General features: G+C 42.4%; 1 protein-coding gene across 4 annotated transcripts in view; it reads left to right on the top strand.

The window, feature by feature from the left end:
* Positions 1-21,458, top strand: part of SRGAP1 (SLIT-ROBO Rho GTPase activating protein 1) — a 148,659-nt gene that overhangs the window by 67,977 nt on the left and 59,224 nt on the right. For all 4 annotated transcript variants that reach the window (XM_084506567.1, XM_084506568.1, XM_084506570.1 and 1 more), the window contains exons 2-4: positions 6,521-6,716; positions 8,806-8,968; positions 19,554-19,616. In XM_084506567.1, coding sequence (XP_084362693.1) covers positions 6,521-6,716; positions 8,806-8,968; positions 19,554-19,616 — 422 coding nt within the window. The remainder of the gene's footprint in view (positions 1-6,520; positions 6,717-8,805; positions 8,969-19,553; positions 19,617-21,458) is intronic.

Below are 21,458 nucleotides of genomic sequence, written 5' to 3'. Positions count from 1 at the left end.
CAGCATGATATCCAAAAGGATCTGTAAGCAATTGTGTGCATTGTGAAAATGGTTTCTACAGCAGTGATCCTGCTAATGGCCACACAAGGACTGTTCTTATCTGAAAGCATACTGAAGTGCTTGGATGAATTAGTTTTACAGGGGACGGGATCACAGATGTCAACAGGGACTTCAGTCCTGACCCTTTGTGCAGCCCTTCAGATGCCAGGCGTGGCCTCACTCCCTTCCACGTCCGCAGGCTCCTACAGCCTGGAGCTGGTTCAGTAGAAGGCAACCTCAGACACATCCCTAAAAACCCCCAAGCACACAAAAAGCCTGAAATGGATTCTCTGGGAAATGGCATGTAGCCAAACAATAAATTGACAGCTGGGGTGTGTGTTGGAGAGATTTCATTTTAAGTGGAAGCATGCATAAGTCATATACTGAGTGTCCTAAGTGAAGTCAGCTAGGGAGTAGAAGAAAGTCCCCAAAAATCCTGCCTTCAGAAGCTCCAGGGCATCACCAGCTATGCAGCCACATTTATTGCGTACATGTTGAAGATAAGGAAGTGATTTTCACTTGTCTGTCATAGAAAGTTAATGTTGTGGAACAGGCTCATGATCTATTTAAATGGATTTCTGCAGCAGCCTGTGAGATCCTCACCCCAGCACCTCTCTGGCTCTCAGGCACTTGGGATTTTCTGGCTTTGGAAGTGCTTGTGGCCCTGGAAGACAGCAGTAAGGACCTGGAGCAGGGCAGGAGCCAGGCTTCCTGCTGACCACACAGCTTTCCTCATGATTTGTCACAGAACCACTATGACAGCTTCCTAGTCACAGCTCTGAGAAATAAAAACTTGTCCAGCATGAGTAAGTACCTTTAGGATCCCTGTCTCCTGGAGGAGAACCAGCTCCTGCGCCGAAGGATCCACCCCAGGGCTGATACCTCTCATAATCTTTATCTTCTTGTCTGTTGTGAGGCAGGATGACATCCCAGGCAGGCTTGGGAGTGCTGATCCTAGGGGTGACTCGAACCTAACTGTGCACTGGGGAGCTTCCAGGGCCTTTCGGTGGCTGCTGCTGCTGTTTCTCTGCTGACAGTGTACCTGGCCAGCTGCAGCTAAGTGCTTTCCTGAGAATATCTAAACATGGGAAAAACTGGCTCTGTAAACCAAGTTGTCTGATTGTGCTTTCACAGGAATAAGGAATGTCTACACTGATGCAGCTGTTGGCCAGCTGCGTTCAGCTAGACCAAAGCTCTGCTCATCTTGATAGAGAAGCCAAAGGCAGGTCCTCACGAAAGCAGAAGATGAGAATGAACTGGAAAGATCGGTCCCTTGATGTAGCATCCCGGCTACATCAAACTCAGACATGTGCCATTCTCACATGAAATGAAAAAGCGGAGGCACTGTGGGAATCACGTAAGATTGTGTCTTTAAGGAGGAACCGCAAGATGATAAGGCTCCAATATCTACTTAATTACAAACACACGCCAGTCACCAGATGATATCTAGACTGTTCTTATCTGAATTTAAGCTCTGAAACTTCTCCTCTGAAACATGGTCTGGATATCATAAATGTAAGAATGAGGAATATGTGTAGCAATAGCTCACTGGTATAAAAAAGTGACTAAGGTGTGATGGTTTGTAAATACGAAGCGTAAAACACCATATACCGTCCTTTGTGCTTTAGGTAAGACATTTCTGTGTGTATTAAAACTATATTTTTTGTGTGTGAGTAGGATATTTAAAGAAAGATGGGTAGGTGATACGACTTTGGCTGAAGTAATCAAGCAGATGAAGACCTGCAAACATAAATATAACCTTGTGAGATTTGTACTCTTAAATAATTTTGACAAGCTGCTTGCTTTTCTAATTGTCAGCAGGATGAGGCCCTGGGGCTGTCTGCAGCATTCTCCAGTAACACTGCTGGTGGCTGTGTCTGCGTGTTGTAGCCAGGAGGTACGTACAGCTCCTCGCCGGGCCGGCTGAGGCAGCAGGTGGGGGACGTGCAGTGCCACTGCCTGCCGGCTGCAGCCCCGGGGTGAGCAGGGTCTGGTTCTGCAGCACTTCCCAGGCTTTGGAGCAAACAGCAAAATCTGTGCTGGGGCTGTTCTGCAGGCACAAAAGTTGCCTCCACTGAGATGGCAGCCTGGAACAGCTCTCAGGGTGGTTCTGGTGGAAAGCAAACCCCAGCAGCTGCGTAACAGAGCTACACATCATTCATTAGCACTGTTTTGGTTGAAAGTTTGCTGATGAGGGTTCATAGTGGTCTGGAAGGTGTCCAAGGGCTGATGAGACTGGGCACAGTCCAGCACAGCATGTCTGGAGCCTGCCTGACCTCATGGGCTCTGCAGGATTGCCTGGCGAGGGATGCCAGTGTCTTCACACAAAGTGACGGTCTGGCAGCTGGGTGGGGAAAAAGTTAGCTTAGGGTTAATTAGAAAATAATTTCAAGTTTAATTTAGAGTTAAGTAGAAAACACTACATATCTGCAAGGTGTCCAGCTGCTCGCCTTCTGAGGTCAGGAGAGGCTTGCCCATGGCTTTCCAGGATGCTTGAGCCTGGTACTTGGGCATGGATGGAGGGGAAGGTGGCGAGTACAGTGCCTTGCTGACATGTGGCCAGCATGATCACCATGCACTGCATCGCGGTGTATTTCATGGCAGGTGCCTTCAGATGGGGCACTGGCATCTTACTGGTTAGCCACAGGGTAATTTGGTGTATTGCTGCAGTGCTGTGTAAGGCATTGCTTGTAATACTGTGCCATGTACAAAGAGGTAACATAGATGAGTGTATTTCTGCTTAAGATTAGGGTGCTGTTTGTAGTTCAGTTTCATCTGCTCGTTACCTCTCTCAGAAGCAGCTATAATCTTGTCTCCTTTTGCTTTCTGTAGTGCACCGCCTCAACCTCAGCTCAGAAGAAAATAAAAATGTGTTGAAAGGTTAAAGTTATATCTTGAAGGCTGCCACAAACAAAGCTGTATTTCTTCTTAATGCTTTAATTCTGGGGAACGGTGTAGATCAGGGAATAATTCTGAAATGAGTTTCAAGATGGAAATCTTTAGAATAAAACTTTCCTCAGAGGTTATTGGTTTAATTATGGTTGCATTGACTGCTTCCTCGATTTGGTTGTGTGTGCAAATCTTGGAGAAAGGTTGGGGGCTTTTGCTTGATGTGAACTCAGTCTGTTTTAGCCGCAGTGTAAAGGGATGGGATTCCCTTTGAACCAGAGCTTGGCCAGAACAGCGGTGATTGTGGCTCAAAGTCACAGTGTGGAGAGGAGAAGGTGTTAAGCTGTCCACCATTTAAACATGTCCGCTCCTGGCACAAAGCACCCTGTCAATCACATCACGTCAGCCACCCTGCAAAGCCGAGCAGGACAATGTCATCGTCCCTTCCAGCCGGTGCCGGTTCGGTGTTGAATTTGAGTGTGCCAGCAAAACAGGGGAAGGGCAGGCACCTGCCTGTGTCTCTGGAGAGGCTGGGATCTGCTCCTTTCAACTTGGCGCCCTCTCAGTGAGTTGGGTGTTTATTTCTTTGAACACGGTGCCGTGATATTCCCTGCAGACCTTCCCAGCTCTAGGGACACACGTGTGGGTTGGTTAAAGACGATAGGAGCATTGCCTTGGTGAATTTTTCCCTAACAGGAGGCAGTGGACAGCCCTGTGCTCCTCAGCAGTGCTTGGCCAGTTGCTTGGGATCTCATGATGCACAGCCACTCATGCTGGCTGGCTGTAATGCCAATGTTTGTTGTTTTTTTCTTTCTTTTCTTCTTTTTTTTTTTTTTTTTTTAATCCACAGTTGTCTCTTACCAGCAAGTAAAAATCACAACATTTGCTAATCTGTTGTCTCGTTCATTGCCATCTCCCCAGCCTGCCAATGTGGCACCGCCGCACACATTATTAGTAAAAGTAGAATTGAAAAGCAGGATTGGGACGCGAAGGGCTAGGAGAACTGCTGTGCCAGAGCCTCTTCCAAACAGACTGGTCTGCTGGCACGAGCAGGACGTGCATCTCCCCTTTCTCTCCTCCAGCTGGAGACTTCCTTCATGAAGCTGCAGTCTCACTAACAACCCACCTTACCCACAGCTTGGAGACCACCAGCCACTGTCAGCTCCCGAAAGTCATGCTCCAGTTTTAGTTTTGAACATGTAAGCTTGAAGGAAGCCATCACTATCTACTGGAAACGCAGTGTCAGACAGCTGATGTAGGTCCTCACTGTGTCTGTCATCCCTTGGTCATTGTTTTTTGCATCTCTGTTCATATCTTCCTTTTTCTAAAATCTTTCCCTTTGCTGTTGCTATGGTAAAAGCCTGCCTAAAAGGAAGAATTGCAGCAGCAACATCCACTGACCTACAACAAAATGAGAGCGTAGCTGCTCTGTGCAGAGCTCTGCCTTTGAGGTCACCGGTGGGAAATCTGTAGTGGGAATGGGGGACGACCAGAGTACAGGGACAACATCTGTGGGTATGGTTTTAGTCAAAAGTCCTGCTTCTCATCAGTGAATCTGTACAACTGATTTCCTATAAGCAAGATTTTTCTGTGATTACAATACTAAAAGTAGTGGATGCCCAAAAAAAGTCTTTTTTTTCCTTTTTTTTTTTCCCCTGTTAATAACCTTCCAGCTCCAATGTAAATTTCTCCTCTACATACACAAATGTCATTGATACAGTGTTGTGTTACAGTGGCTCAGCCTTGCTGGAGGCACGGTGCTATTCCAGCGAGCTGATTTGAAATGAAATGAAAACCAAGCCGTGAATTCCTTGGTTCACCTCCCGGAGTATAAAAATGGATGGTCTCATTAATGATTAACACAGCAGATGGTAGCTCAAAGGAGATTTGGAGGAAAACACTGCAGTATCTCCCTCCTCCAATAAATATATTGACTTAACAGCTTTCTGTGCTCATCCTACTTTATTTCAACAGACACGGCTGAGTCCCAGCAGGGTGGATCTCTGCCTTCATACCTGCTCTAAGATAAGTGAGGATGCATCAGTTCCTAGCTGCCTCGGATAAGGTCTTGCAATGTTACCACTTGCTGGTTTGCAGTTCCCTGTGATGTTAGCAGTGGTTTTTAGAGAGATTTTCCACTTCGGCCCAGTGAGGCATCTTAAGATTTCCAATGTCTCTTTACCCACGGCACGGTTACATCATTAGGACAGGAGGAAATGGCCTTAGGACATGAGGAAGCAGCCTCAGGTTGTGCCAGGACAGGTTTAGGTTAGATGTCTGGAAGCCTTCACAGACGGGGTGGTTCGGCATCGGAATGAGCTGCCCGAGGAAGTGGCAGAGTCTCCATTCGTGGGAGTATTTAGGAGATGTGTGGATGTGGCATTCAGGGACATGTTTTACTGATGGGATTTGGTAGTGTCAGGTGATGGTAGGACCTGATGCTGTTAAGGGTCTTTTCTAATCGCTCTGATTCTGTGATCAAGTAAACATCCACAACCATTTTGCTTTTACATTACTTCACTTCTGGCATATTATTTTGTTATCAGTAAGTCCCCGTTGCAGTTTTAAACCGTTTTAAATATATATATTATATATGTAATTATATATATTATGGTTGCAAAATGTTTACTCCTATGTTTACTCCACAATATTGGATTACAATGTGCATGGGCAGCTGAAAAAGCTCTAATGAACCCGTCTCTCAAAAGAACCAGAGGGATGTTTTTAGACTAAGCGTTTGCAGAATGTGATTATCTCTTTAGCACTAAAGAAATAAAAGTGCTAAAAAACAGACCTTGAAAAGAAACCCTGCCACACAGTAATTGTGCATATGGCAAACAGCAGTGGTAAGAAATCTGGAGGCTTTTCCCTGTTACTCCAGACTATCATTGTGAACATACATCCTCTTCTAAATTGACTAATTTGGTTTTACATTAATAAATATACCACAGTCTCTGGAACCTTGGATGCATTTTCAGACAGCAGCTTCTGAATACACGTACACTGCTTCCTCTGAGTTCACTGTCGAGTATTGGTGAATTCATGTATAATATACCAGTTCTCCCTCTGGTGTAGATGGGGCAGATGTGAAAGCTCATCTGTGCACAGTTATGTTGGATAACGCCTCCAGAATTTATTGCAAGGTAGTTTCTGTGGTGTACGTGATGATACGAGCTGGCATGGTCCACCTGGCAGTGAGCTGATCCCAGCCCAAAGGGTGCACGCTTAGCCTGGCGTTTTTCAGGGTAGCAGAAGGAGCTGCTGCTCAAACAGTTGAACACCACCCCCCACAAGCAGACTGCTCCGAGCCAGATGCCTTGCTAGTGCCAGAGGCAGGGAAGAGGATGGGAGAGGACAGGAGAGGCAGATCTGCTTACATGAGCCCAGCAGAGTCCTGAGCCCTTGCCTTGCCATAGCCATTTGTGAGAGAAAGGCAGCGGGCGGGAGGACACTGCACACCGATGCAGATGTGTGCCATGGCACAAGTGAGGACTACCACCACTGCATCCCACTGGAACATTTGATTTTAATTGATAATGCTCAATTCTTGTTTGTTTTCACTGACTCGTATGGCATGTTCTTCTTTTTTTAGAGATCCGAGCTCAACTCGTAGAGCAGCAGAAATGCCTGGAGCAGCAGACTGAAATGAGAGTGCAGCTCCTTCAGGATCTGCAGGATTTCTTCCGCAAGAAGTCGGAAATAGAGATGGAGTATTCCCGAAACCTGGAAAAATTGGCAGAAAGGTTCATGGCAAAAACAAGAAGTACAAAAGACCATCAGCAGTACAAGTAAGAGATACTTCCCTGCCTCTCATCCTCATGTCTGCCATTCCTGTGTAACTGGAGTGCTGCCCCACTTGTTGCTTCTGCTGTTTTTGAGTATTGTTAGGTTGGACCCAGGTCAAAGGCATATTTAAAATTCTCACTCCTGCTTAGCAACATGGCTGTTCTCATTGCAGCTGAAGGTAGCTGGGTGCCTAGGTACTGTTTAGTAGATTTGGACCACTGCAGTTATTTATGTAAACTTCTTAGAAATTATTTCAGTTTCTTAAGAGGTAAGTTGCAGAAATATGATCCCTCACCTACCGCTATTGACTTTAAACATCCAAAATTCACACAGTATCTAGAAGTGAAGCAGAGCCCCAGAATTGCTTGAAAGGTGTGGGCTGATCCATTGCAGTGGGGCTGACAGGTTTGGAAGTGTCTAAATAGACACCATTACAATCACCATTACAAAAACAAAAAGGACAGAAATATTGGCAAAAAAAGGCATTGAGAAAGAAAGCTATTTTGATTTGTTATTGCATATGAACTTCAGTATGAAAGTTTGGGAGCCCAAGCTTTCATTCAGCTTGTGTCAGAATTCTTCTGCCTTTTCCAACAACCATCTTTTCTCATTCTTAAACACATGTTAAATACAGACTGGTGAAGACTGATTGTGCAAGAGGTCATGAATGAAGTCCTGTCTTCGATTTTGTTGTGCAACTGTCCAATTGTTTTGAGAGGAGATCATAGCAAAAGTCACTTAAACAGGTGGTCCTCTTGCTGTTCCTATCATTCCGCCCAGGACAGGCAGGATGGCCTGGTAAATGCCTCTGTAGGATTGGCTTTGAGACATGCAGTGAGGACCAACTCAAACTGGCATGGCTCTGCAGGGATTCTTCCACTATCTGAGCTGTGCGAGAAGACCCTGAAGCTCGTCAGTATGAGTAACTCTGTCAAGATGTCCCTCTCAGACCAAATGGGGAAGTTTCCTTTATGCACTACTGATTCATAGCAAAGCATTGCACCACGGAATGATCAAGAAAAGGCTTTTGTCTGTTAATCATTCATTGCTGCTTTGATTCTGGGGGTAGAAGCTAAAGCCAGACAATCAGGTGATGAATTAAAGAGCATATTGTTAACAGTGAGAATAGTTAATTATTAGAATAATTTACCAAGAGCTGAAGGAGTTTCTCCCTCAATTCACTGCCACCTCTGGCTGTTTTATCTCCACATGCTTGATCTTTCTGACTGTATGAGAATCCTGCACAGGAAAAAAGAAACAGTAGCAAGTTTCTAGACTGTGAAGTTTCAAGACAAACTTGAAATTAAACTTTCAGTAAAATCAAAAGGCATATTTTATAATAGGTTTTTGTTGCCTGTGAAACAGCTGTTCAGCTACATGTATTTTTGTTTGGCTTTTGTAAAAGAAATGAGAAGTTGTTTGTGATTTCACTTTTCGCAACATTAAACACTTGTGTCTACAGCACAAAATTCTGTAAAGGAAATTCAGAACCGTACCATCATAGAAAATGTCCTTCCTGCTCTTTGTCTTGTAACTGGCAGGAGCAGAGTATTTATGAATGCTGTGAATTTATGAATGCTGATCACAGAATATGTATGCTTGTGACATAAGTACGCTTGTGTTTCCTATAAGTTTATAGCAGTTACACAAATCCATTACTGTGAAACAGCCACACCTACAAGTTTGCTTATGAAGGATTTCAAATGCGCTTGCTGTTCTTATTTATTTCTAATGTCAAAAAATTAAACATCATTACTATATTAATATTGTATCCATGGCCTTTTGAATCTGCAAGCAGCTGCAAGCTTTGTGGCAAGATTTTTAAGCTCTCGGCTGGCTTGCAGTTAGTGTCCTAAATTCTTATGCTTTTTCTGTATTTTTGTATCTATGCCTCATGGGATTTGTAAAATGTTTCTTAAACGAATCATCTGAAGCTTGCCTAACCTGAGTTATTCCAAGAATGGATAGACTGAGACAGAAGCAGTCATTTTTACATAAAAAGCTCTAAGTGTAAATGTCAGGGAGATGTTTGTGTTAATTATGTAACTTTTCCATTTCTATATGTGATATGTATGTCTCTCTCCTCCTCAGGAAAGACCAGAACCTCTTATCACCAGTCAATTGCTGGTACTTACTCCTGAACCAAGTGAGAAGGGAAAGCAAAGACCACGCAACGTTGAGCGATATCTACCTGAACAATGTGATCATGCGCTTCATGCAGATAAGCGAAGACTCCACCAGAATGTTCAAGAAGGTAATGTCTCTCCTGCAGTCAGTCCTCCTCCAGCGGGGAGTGCCTCTCAGATGCGTGAGGGAGGCGAATGTGTCTTAATAGCATTTGAGGAGAAGATTCAGCACACGTAGCATAAAATCTGTTTTAGCACACTTATAAATTCTTCATGACTGTTCTCACAGAGCAAATCCTTAGCGCTGAAATGTTTGGGAACTTGCTGTGTATGCTGGTGACCTTAAGAAATGAATCGCAAATGTCTAAGTGGCAAAGAAAAAAGCCTCTTCTTCTCTCAAAAACACATTTGTCTACCCATGCAGAAAGAAAACAGTTTTCTCTTAGGAATCCCAAAATAGTCACATTGAATTAATGAAGTATTTGTAAAAGCAGTATTTCATTATAACTCTGTCATGAGAAAAACTGTGATTCAAGCCAAATTAAGGGCATACCTTGCAGCAGTGCCATAGCATAAAGATTCTAGCATATGCTGTGATTCTCCTGAAGGAGTTTCTTTTCTTTCCCAATATTAAATATAAACGTACACTTTCGATATCATAACTACGTCTATTAGATCATTAAGCATTATCTCTGTACATGTTTGTGCTTGTGCATGTCTGTTGCATGTTTTCATAACCCATACAATTTATAAATCCCCCTTTGACTAAGCATGCACTCTGAGGCAGTCTTAATTTGAGATCTATGTAATGTGTTTGCAGTCATTGTTGTTATAAACTTCTGAAACAAAAATAGAATATAAATGCATATCCGTCAGTCACAGCGGGATGCTGGTTGGCAAACGTCACACTCAGTACAAAAAAAGAGTTCCAAAAGGTTACAGAATCTAAAGTATGTGACTAAATGTGATGGCATTTCCTGCAGGGGTAGCAGGTTAATACTTCAAAATAAGGAACTGATTTCATGTATACCTGACCACAATCCTAGACAGATAGCAATGGGGTGGGAAGAAGAATCCTCATTGTTGTGCATTGGTTGTAGTTGAAGGAAAAGAAGTAAAAACATGAATCAGTTTTATTGGTGTGCATTAAAACCCGTGACAGTAATAGGATCAAAATTTATTTCTTCAATCAGTAGTGAGTCATTTGTGTGTAAGATGTGTTTGATGCATAAAACTGTAGTTCACCAACCACTAAACTGGCTAATAAGGAAGATCACTGTGGAAGTTGGGAAGATGAAGGGGAAAGCAATTTGAAAATGCTCAAGTAGAGTCTATGTGGAGGTGTCTCAGACCTGCTTGGAACAACAGAAATTTTTCATTAATGAATCTGGAATAGTTCCTCAGTTGCTTATGTTAGTTGCTCAGAAATCTCTTTTTTGCTGTATGTGCATTATTGGGCTGGCCCATAGTTCAGATCTTTACCACTGGAAATTTTTGCTTTTGCTTCCCTTCTTTCCAGAGGCACTGTACAAAAATATCTAAAGTTTTCCATGGAGAAGTATATCTCCTTCTTTATTCACCTATAATTTATGAATGGGAATTGCTGCAGCCTACTTTTTAGGAGGAAAACATGTGGACCTTTTCAGTGCATTAACAGGAGGCACATTGTCACATCTTCCTGACAGACTTTACTGTTTCCTCCATATCATGCCCAGGAAATTGTAATGTTTCAGAATTTCTCATTCTTGCAAAGCTTATCGAAGAAGACTAAACAGCTTTTCTTGTTATTTTATTCCTAATTTGGATTTTCTACGGGTAAAATAAGAGAAAGGAAATTATGTATGCATAACCCAAAGGTCGCATTAGTGGAAAGAAGATCCTAAACAAGCATATTACTACCTTTTGGCAGGGTTTTCTGGTTAACACTCAATGTGATACTGTCACATCAAGCAGCTATTAGTTAGCTTGGAGCACAGGCAGAGTTTGCTCCCTAAAGGATGCATGAAAGGACCTGAGCAAGACCCCATGATGTGAAGGGGATGGTAACGAGGAGACACATGGCACCTTGGAGTAGTGTAAATGAGCATTATGAGCTTGTAGCATCAATGTTGCAGTGGTCGTTCACCAGTATTAATTTTGAGCATTTATTTTTGGGACATCATTCTGTCAGGAATTAACAGTTGTTGGAGCACGACGGTATTTCCACTGACTCATGGTGTACACAACTCTCGCTGTAGTGCTTGCTGCAGAGTGCTTGTGAGGTGAGGTATTTGCTGTTAGTCCCCAGGTGCAGAACTGAATGAGGATGAAGCTCCAGCTCTGGGTAAAAGGGAAGGGAGATATAAAATGAGGTGAGCCACGTTGGACAGAGAGAAAACCAAGACCAGTGCGGGAAGTAAAGCTGTTAGCAAATTGTCTTGTTTTATTCATGAAGAACATAAGCTGTCTACATTTATGTTTAGCCCAAATGGGCAGCTTCAACCATAATTTCTGTCAGATATGAATGAGCAATCTAACTCAAGATGCCTCACATCTCAGGACTGCTTAATGGGCATCCACTGGGGAACAGAGAGAGATGGGGTGCAAAATGCACGTGTCCTGTACTGCAGTCCACCTTGCAGGCAGAGGTCAGAGGAGCAAATAGGAGATGGGCTTAGAATGAGAAAGGAGACATCCAACACTCCCCTCCATCAAAATTGTGTTCTCCCTAGAGAAAATGATAAAGTTGTTGGAGAACTGTAAATGTCGAGTAGAATATTTAACCAATTTCTGTCACTGTCTGTAGGTTATATTTTAAAAAGACTGGGTTTGTAATAAAATCCTGTCAGAGAAAATTTTAATCAATCTCTGTGGGTTTTGTCCCTCTGAAAGCATATGAGATTTGTTCACTGTTCAGAGATTTTAGATTAAATAAGACACAAACAATATCCTGCAGATACTCATACATTGGAATCTCATCATAGTGTTCTCTGAAAGATGTACTCTCTCTCTAAGTAATAAATGTAGAGAATAAGAACATAAATCTTAAATATGAAGTTTTAAAAAATAAAGACTGACAAGTGTGTGCTCAATACCTTACGGCAGTCTGTGGTCAAAAACAGAAATACACCCATGTAACATTTGTTCTCATGGCACTGCACATAGGAGCACTTAATGTCTTTCTAAGTAATTTTCAAATACCAGCTAATAAAGCTTTTCTGTATTCAATAATTAAGTTAACAAATTATATGTCTACCACTTTATTAATCTAATAGTGTTATGCATCCCTGTTACCACCTTGTTTTAGTTCTTCCCTGGTCCTGCAACACTGGCAGCTTCTGCATCTTTGGAGGTGCTTTAGGTCCCCTTTCCAGGTCGGGAGAGTGACTACACCAAATCTGGCTCAGAGGTGATCTCACAGAATCACAGAATCATTAAGGTTGGAAAAGCCCTCCAAGATCATCTGGTCCAACCATCCCCCTACCACCACTGTCACCCACTGAACCATGTCCCTAAGCACCAGGTCCAAACTTTCCTTAAACACTCCCAGGAATGGTGACTCCACCACCTCCCTGGGCAACAAATTCCAGTGCCTGACTGCTCTTTCTGAGAAGAAATGTCTCCTAATTTCCAACCTGAACCTCCCCTGGCACAACTTGAGGCCATTCCCTCTAGTCCTGTGAAAAGAGGCCAACCCCCAGCCCCCAACACCTTCCTTTCATGTAGTTGTAGAGAGCAATAAGGTCTTCATCATTTTGCTCTAAACCCCCAAGCTGCCTGCTGCAGAAAGGGAAGGTGCCTCAGGGTGGATTACCCTCTTTATTGCTCACAGACAAGTTGCAGATTGACAACAGCAAAGTCATTGAGTTTCTTGGCTCATTCTGCACACACACACACACACACCCTTCCCTCCTGCCCCCCAAGGACAACACTGCCCATTCTACTTCTCAATGGTAGCCTTTACTGGCTTTATTCAGCTGGCTGGTGGCCACATTGGTCCTCAAATGAAACTTTTCCATGAAGTAAGAACATTTTCTGGACATATACTCTTTATATCCTATCCCAAGACTGGCTCCAGCTGGACTTCTGGTAATGAAAATATCAAACAATATCTTCATTTCCTGGCCGTGCTTTGCAGTATTGTTTTATTCCCTTTCCTGCTCATGCCTGCTACGTGTAGCAACCCCTTTCTCTAGGCCTTCTGAAAAAGATGTGTGTGATACCCAGTGTTGGTCTGTATGAAATGTAGTGATCAGGGATGTCTCTGCCCCTTGGTCTTTGTGCCTTCCCTTGGCTCACTCTCTGTTACTCCTGACCCGTGCAGTGTCCTTTCTCATTCTGGTTCTTCCTTTCTGTGCTTATTTACATCTGTCCTAACATTTGGGTTATTCTAGTGATTTTTTTTTATAGGTTCCAGTTTACGTGTTCTAATGGGCCAAAACAAATTGTATTCACACACCTGTTCATGGCTTGCTTGTCTGGGCTGATCCACTTAATATTTGGATACTCGTTATTTTTGTTCTCCTGGGAGCAATTTGTCATTCTTTTTTATAGGGGTCAGGATCCAGCTTCTGTTTAAATGTACTAAACGCAGGACAAGGATACGATCTAGTTCAGAGATTTTAAGGCATTTACCTGATTGTATTATGCCAGGCCTCATACTATCAGGGAGGCACTTAAGCTCTTCTTTTTCTCAGTTGCTGGCATATAAAAGCAGTACAGATTGCTGTTCATGCCTGGCCTTATTGTTGCACATAAAATTACAAACAGAAAGTAGCAGAGTTCAAACCTTGCATGCTTGCACGTCTCTTCAGGCAGATGGGGTAGATGGCCTCATGGGGACAATTAAAGAATAAAGCAATAAGGAAAAATGTCAAGCAGAAGGAAAAAGTATTATGCAGAACATTTCATGCAGTGATTCTGGTTACCCCAGCATTAATAATCAACTGTATAAACACATAACCACAAAATCCTTAAGCAGATTTGTATATTTATAATTTATAAAAATGTATTTTCTTTGGACAGAAACCATAACGAGGCAAGATGAACATATCTTCCAGTGTTTACAGTAAAAGATGCTGGAGAAGCCAAGCACAATAAATATTTTAGTTCCATAATCTGGCTATTAACAGGGACTGTGACTACTTGCCAAATCTCTTTGGAAGTTATAAAAATTGTGGCATAGAGAGCGACTTTTCACATCATTTTCTTAAATGTTTAGAGGTTTAAAAGGATAGCAAAGCAATTTGTTGCTATAAACTGGCAAATCTGGGACAGAATGTTACTGTCACACACTGGCTATGTCAGTGTCACAGCAGCTCATGGAAGCTTCTTCTAAGCAACGGTTTGCATATCACTTCCCCTGGGGACCAGCAGCAGGCTCATTTAAAAGAAGCAGTCACAGAATATTTTCCCTAAATGATGCAACTGATAGTAGCATTGTGTGTGCTAAATACAGACACCAAAGAGTTCCAGGAACAACTTGACTGCCTAAAATTTCAATAAAAAAAAACAGATGAGTAAACTTTGGGTGCCCAATTACACTCTTTCTAAAATGGATGGAAAATTCTTATAGACTTCACTGAAAGGGGATTAACGTGGAGTAAAATTTTAAGTGTATCAAGCATTAACCCATAAACATAAGCCTTGATAACATCAGGAGAGCCACTGATGTGTTTAGAGTTGAGCATTTCTGCTCCAGATGTCTGTTGGGAAAGCAGAACAGCAGGCTGTAAGTGATCCAGGAGACTCCTGGAGATCATTGAGGATAACTTGCTGGAAAAACTGACCAGAGGAGAGGTGTTACTGGACCTGGTGCTCACCAGTGAGGAGGAACACGTTAACGAGGTTCAGACTGGAGGCAGTCTGGGCTGCAGCAACCATGCCTTGGTTGAGTTCACGATCTGGAGGAGTATGGGTTTGGAGAATGGCCCAACTTGTTAGCATCACTGATAAGCACCAGCCTTGGGCAAAGGGGAATTGAGCAGCTTGTTCTTGTTTATCTCGCTTACAAACTTTGTGGATGGAGATCCACGAGCTTCGTATGAGAGGTTGCTGAAGGAGGGACTTTTGTGTTGGCAGGATGACCCTGTTCTTACAGCAGAACAGAAACTTGAGGGCCACAGTGCCTGAGTGAAACCTTTTTCTTCTGTAAAATGAATATTAAAGTCCACAACCCTGAATATGATAATGAGCTTAATGAAGTATGTGCTAAACATGTATGACTATAACTCCTCACTCAAATCATGGTAAACATCACCCTAGGGAGGGAATGGATAAGGATAGGATATTTAAAAAAAAAAAAAAAAAAAAAGGAGTTGGTGTAAACATACAGGAGAATAAAAAAGAAAAAAAAAAAAAAAAAAGAGAGAGAGAGAAGATGAAGTTAGAGTGAGGAAAAAAGAAGAGCTGGGGGGTGGAAAGAAGAAAGTGAAAACCTAGAAGAGCCTGTGCCCTTTTCTCCTCCACCAAGACAGGGAAACCTTGGGTGCCTTCCCTCTTTGGTGAGAAATACCTGGGATAGCATTTTGCTAACACTGTTATCCTGTGTTATCACTATGGCAGTGTATTTATCAATGGCAATTCCAAATTTGTTGTATCTATCACCTCATTAAATACATTCAACTTTGTGAAGCTCCCAGTGAAAGTCCTTGGCAGGGCTCTGAAACAGGCAAACGTTGGACTGCAAATGCTTTCAACTCTGTGAAACTCTGTGAGAGCTCTTAGCAAGGCAAACGCTGGCCCCTGGTAAGTCCCCTCTCATGCAACAATGGGCTTGGCAAAGCCCATTGTCCCTCTTAGGGACAGAACAACTGGTCAGAGCTGGTAACTTTTTAATAACGCTTTTCTTAGAGCTTTCTGGTGAAACTGAACAAGTACAAGTCTATGGGGACCAATGACATGCATCCCGGTATCCTGAAGGAATTGGCTGATCCAATTGCCAAGCCTCTCGCCATCATATTAGAAAAGTCATGGAAGTGAGGCAAAGTCCCTGGTGACAGGAAAAAGGGAAACATCACTCCCATTTTTAAAAAGATGAGAAAGGGGGACCCAGGGAACTACAGATGGATGAACTTGGGATGTTCAGCCCGGAGAAGAGAAGGCTCTGGGAAGACCTCATTGCGGCATTTCAGTTCTTAAAAGGGGCTCTTAAAAATACAGAGGGTGACTTTTTACTCAGGCAGATAGTGATAGGACAAGGGAGAATGGTTTTAAACTAAAAGGGGGTAGGTTTAGGTTAGATGTTAGAACGATATTATTTACTTGGAGGGTGACGAGGCAGTAGTACAGATTGCCCACAGCAGTTGTGGATGCCCCATCCCTGGAGGTGTTCAAGGCTGGATGGGGCTTTGGTTTAGTGGGAGGTGTCCCTGCCCATGGCATAGGGTTGGGACTAGGTGGTCTTTAAGGTCCTTTCCAACCCAGGCTATTCCATGATATACCAAAAGGCATGTTTAAGTACGCAGCCATGATCTATCCTACCATTAATTTAGGTTAAAAAACAAAACAAAAAGAACTCTTAAATTCCAGTGACAGTTTCTTCAAATTGGCTCTTCATGCTTTGAACCAGATTAGTTAAAAATGCATTATTTTTAGGAAGAGTTTACATGTACTCTAACATTTTTAGTACGGTCTATGTTCTTTTCGTTAATAGATGCTAATACATTTCTCTAGGACATAGGGAATAGGGAAGTATCTCGCTGATTGTTTCTCAGGTTTTAATGGCCTGACTAGAGCTATCAGCTTAGCTCCAGGAAAATGTGTGTTCAAAACATTCTGCTGTTTGGCTCCCCTGCAGAGAGGCTCCTAGAGGAGCACACTGCTCAGACATGTTGAACTACTGCAGAGAATAGGTAGCATCAAAGAGAAATAGGAGAGCCATTAGCCACTGAAAATAAATGCACTCCTTATCTGCTGCTCTACCGCACTATACATTGCACACTAAAAGCCATATCGCTAGCCACTCGAAGTCAGTATTTCTTGATTCTAAATGCTAATGTAAAATGTGTTGGTTCTTGAACATAAAACCCTTTTACACTTGCTTTGTTTTGTTTTGGTCTGGTTTTCTTACACAAAAGAATCTGTGAAGGGTATAAAGAAAATCGACTTTTTGGTCTCTCTGAAAAAAAAAAAGGCAACTTTTGTGCTACCTAGTTAAGTCGTGCTGCCTTAAAACCAGCCTTGGTGTATTCAGGGCTTGTGCTGTCATCAGCTTTGAGATGGCAACGACCAACAGTTGAAAGGGATAAATTGCTCGGAGCTGGACTTCATCTCTACAGTTTTTTCCCATGTGTGTATGTTGTCATCTAACAGTTGTAATGTCTACCATCTCATTTGTGTGTTTTGTCCTTCTTTCTGCTAAAATGATTTAAAAAGTAGACTGCTCATATTCAACAGTATGGAAGCAGCTTTCCAAGAGAAAACAGGTGGCCTCCAGTTCTTGGATCTTTTAGGAGATGTGTAAGCTGTGTCAGAGCTGCACTGCTGACTTTTGAAGGCAGGGTGCCAATGTAAAGCAATGAAAAGCAATGAAAAGCAATTCAGAGTTTTGGTTAAAGCTTTTACTGGGTTTCCCTACAGCAGTTTGCAAATCTTCAATCCTTCTCCAGTCCTTTGCAAGTCTTCACATGCAGTCTATGCACTGCTATGCATTTGATTTTTTTTGTCCTTAGCATTAGATAAAAATAATGTGATATTTGTAAAGAAATTGAAGTGATAAGAATTGTTTTCTAGCTACTGGAGTGGCAGAGCATAGCTCTTGAAAAAATACCAGACTTTTATAAGTTTGTTTGCAGCCCTGAAAGCAATCTATATCCTGGGCTGCACCAAAAGCAGTGTGGCCAGCAGGGTGAGGGAGGTGATTCTCCCCCTCTGCTCTGCCCTTGTGAGACATCACCTGGAGCCCTGTGTTCAGCTCTGGGGCCTCCATAACACGAAGGACGTGGAAATATTAGAACGTCAGACGTGGGGTGGAAATATTAGGCCCCAGAGGAGGGCCACAGAGGTGATCAGAGGGCTGGAGCACCTCTCCTGTGGAGACAGGCTGAGGGAGCTGGGGGTGTTCAGCCTGGAGAAGAGAAGGCTCCAGGGAGACCTTACAGCGGCCTTCCTGTACCTACAGGGGGCCTGCAGGAAAGCTGGGGAGGGACTCTTTGTCAGGGGGTGCAGTGATAGGACAAGAGGTAATGGCCTTAAACTAAAAGAGGGCAGGTTTAGATTAGATATAAGGAGGACATCCTTCACTCAGAGGGTGGTGAGGCCCTGGCACAGGTTTCCCAGAGCAGCTGTGGATGCCCCATCCCTGGAGGTGCTCAAGGCCAGGCTGGATGGGGCTTTGAGCAGCCTGGTGTGGTGGGAGGTGTCCCTGCCATGGCAGGGGGGTGGAGCTGGGTGGGTTTTAAGGTCCCTTCCAACCCATGCCATTCTGTGATTATATTTCTAGTTTCCTGTCAGTTACAAATCTTCTTGCGTGTAAGGATTGGAATGAATGCTGATAAGTGGTAGGGCACGTTCCTTAAATACTGCCCAGAGTTAGGGGTATGATAGTAGGGATAGGAAGAAAATATGCAAAGTGTTCTGTTCCAGCTACTGATGTGTTGGTTTCATCCTTCTGAGAGACATAGTGGGTGGGATGTGTGCTGTGGTTCCTTCTCGTATGTGGGTGTTGCACTGGAAATTCTCATTCAGAAACCATTATTCCTGCAGGTGTTTTAGAGATGGCCAAGTATGTGTTAGCAGCCTTGGAGATAAATTGCCCCAAAAGACTTTCCTTTGGCTTCTGTACAAATACAAAGTACTTCTCATAGCTAAGGCCATTATCTATTATGAAGTTGGCGTTTTTAGACGCTGGGCTAATTATCAATATATTCACAGAAAAAGAAAAAAAAAGCTGACATCTCCAGAATGTATGTTATGATCATACACATTGCAGAAGAAATGTAGCCAGGCTTTTTGCCAAATCCTGTAGTTCTATTCTATAGTTGTTTTCCAAAGGCTGTGGTACAAATGCCTTCAACTCTTGCACAGTTGCCACAATTTTCATCTGATTAAACTGCTATGGTCAACTCACAAAGGAATATATTTGAATGAGACTCCAGTTAAATACTCTTATTTTGACATACTTGATTTCTGTAATAACCACTGCCAAGTATTTCTTTTTTTCTGGGTCAGAATGAAAGTGAAGCCAGAGTCCAGAAAAGCTAAACAAAGCTGTTTCAGCAGCCCACTCTGTGGAGTATTATGTAGTTGAGTATCTGTTTCAAAGAGGAGCCACAATTATTTCTTGCATAAATATTTATATAGTTGCATGTGCTGAGAAACAAAGACTATTCTAGATCTGAAATTGTGAGGGACGTCCATCTAGAATTTTACATTCCACGTGGTTTAGTTTATGTATATACCGTAGCAGTTGCAAGACAGTACACAGTTTGTTCCATTAAAAAAGCTTGTAACATTAATCCTGCCCTTCGCCTTTTCTGTTGGCACCTAATTTCCCGATGCTTCATGAGAATCTCCCTCTTAAACTACTTCTGAGTTTCCTTTTATAAGTGTTCTGTCCAGATGTTGTCTGTCTACCTCTGCCTTCCCAAATGATTATTTTTAGTGCACTGTAATTCTGACAGAATGTTGTCTTTGCAAGCTGCATTGCATTCACTATCTAGGACGAGCAATTAATACAAATAGTATGTTAGAGTTTTTGCGTGCCTTTTTCTAATGATTTCTTTTTAATTACAGAGCAAAGAGATTGCATTTCAGCTTCATGAAGACTTAATGAAAGTTCTTAATGAGCTTTACACGGTAAGTACAGTTGCTTACTTAGCTTATCTTATACAAATTCCATATCAGACTTCTCTATAAGCTTTAAGTATCCTTTTATCTAGCAAGTTACCCCCAGTGGAGGTTCTTATTTTTGTCTCTTTACACGAGGCCAAATTATCTCTTTGGAAAGACCACTCCACTCACTTGTTTAGAATACGTACACTAATACTTTCAGGATTACTCTCTACTTTCAACCCTTTCTCCCCCCAGACTATGCTAAACCAGTTTCTTATCATTTTTGTTGGTTATTAATAAGGCATTTCTACTCAGACCTTACCAGAGCAATGTTTTTCTGTCTTTTTTTATCTTTTGCCAGTGTTGCCATCTACTATGTTTGAATCATTGACTAGACTCAGTAAAAGTCATAGTTGCTTGCAGATCCAGTGCAGTGGTGTCTAAACATTTCCTATGTGCACTGCCGTATCCTTGAAAAGTAAATAATGAAAAGAAAAATGGAAGGTTGTATAGGCTTTCCATACCATTCTGAAAGGTCAGAAAGAGAAAAAACAAAACATAGAGCATTCTGGCAAGCTTCTGCTAACTGTTTGGAAATTCTGAAAGAGGAGAAGTCTGAACTTCTTTTCCTCTTCGAAACTCATCTACTTATCTCATTACTGCAGGATGAGATCCTGTCTGCCTGAAAGCCATCTCTCAAAATGTTCTGGGGACAGGTACCAACAATATTTTCTAAGAAAGAACCAAGTGAGAATTACTTTTTGTTTTGTTTTGTTTAAACATAGCTCTGCAATTAAAAGGAACTGGTGAGATCCACCTCCTACAAGTCTTCTGATTCCTTCTGGTTGAGCAAGTAGTACGTCTAAATTTTATCTTGTATCTGAAAGAGATGAAAGTTCTACACCCAGATACCTTACATAACAGTCCCTAGACTTCTCCCTTCCCTATCCTCAATATTTGGGGGACCAGAAAAACAAAACAAAACCCAACAACAACAGTAAAAAAACAACACAATATTTATGTCGAGAAGCAATTTGTGATTTTAAGGAAGTTTAGGAAGACATCAGAGACCAGCTCTCCTCACGCTGAGATCAGTCAAGCATTACTTGTGTCTCATCTGTTTTTATTTTGACCTAGGAAAATTCTGCACCATCTGCAGATGGGTTGAAGAGCATTTGAACTCAAGAACAACTTGGGTGGCGAAAAAGAATTCCAAATAAATGTAGACCTGTATCACTGCCCTAGATTCTTTTGGATTGTAGTTAAGGATGCAAGTTCCTAAAACCTGCCTAAAACTTTTTTTCCTTTTTTATTTGAGGGCTTTTCTTATTTTTTTTCCTGAAATCACCGTTGATTTTGTAGAACATGATACTGCAAAAGCTTGTTGCCTCAGGCCTGTAGTCTCTTAAATATGCTGGGATCGGCTTCTCTAAAGTAGTGATAGCCTCAGACAATTCACACAGCTGCAGGGAATCAGCGACTGTAGGAGCAATTGCACAAGCAGGACTTCAGTGATGAGTAAGCCCTGAAGATACAGCCTTGTTCCAATTAAACAGTTATGTAACTCAAGAGCCCAGTGAGGTGCAGGATTAGTGCCTGTGCTCCCAGGATAGGAAAACACTGAAGCCTGTGCTGAAATACTTGGCTGAATCACCAGTGAAAATCCGCAGGACTGGGCTTTAGTATTTTCATTCTTTTTCATCACATTAGTGCTTATGTCTTCCCACTGAGAGCTGCAGAAGTTTATTCAGATACAAACTTCTATGTTATGCCCTCCAGTGAGTGCCCCTTCATTTCTCAGAATTTAAAATTTTTGATAACTAGGAAGGTTTTTTAAGCTGATGGAATACAGAATATATGCACCAT

This window comes from Aythya ferina (assembly GCF_964211825.1).
Source record: "Aythya ferina genome assembly, chromosome: 1".
In the NCBI taxonomy this organism is placed as follows: domain Eukaryota; kingdom Metazoa; phylum Chordata; class Aves; order Anseriformes; family Anatidae; genus Aythya; species Aythya ferina.
This window is presented reverse-complemented; position numbering and strand designations above follow the sequence as displayed.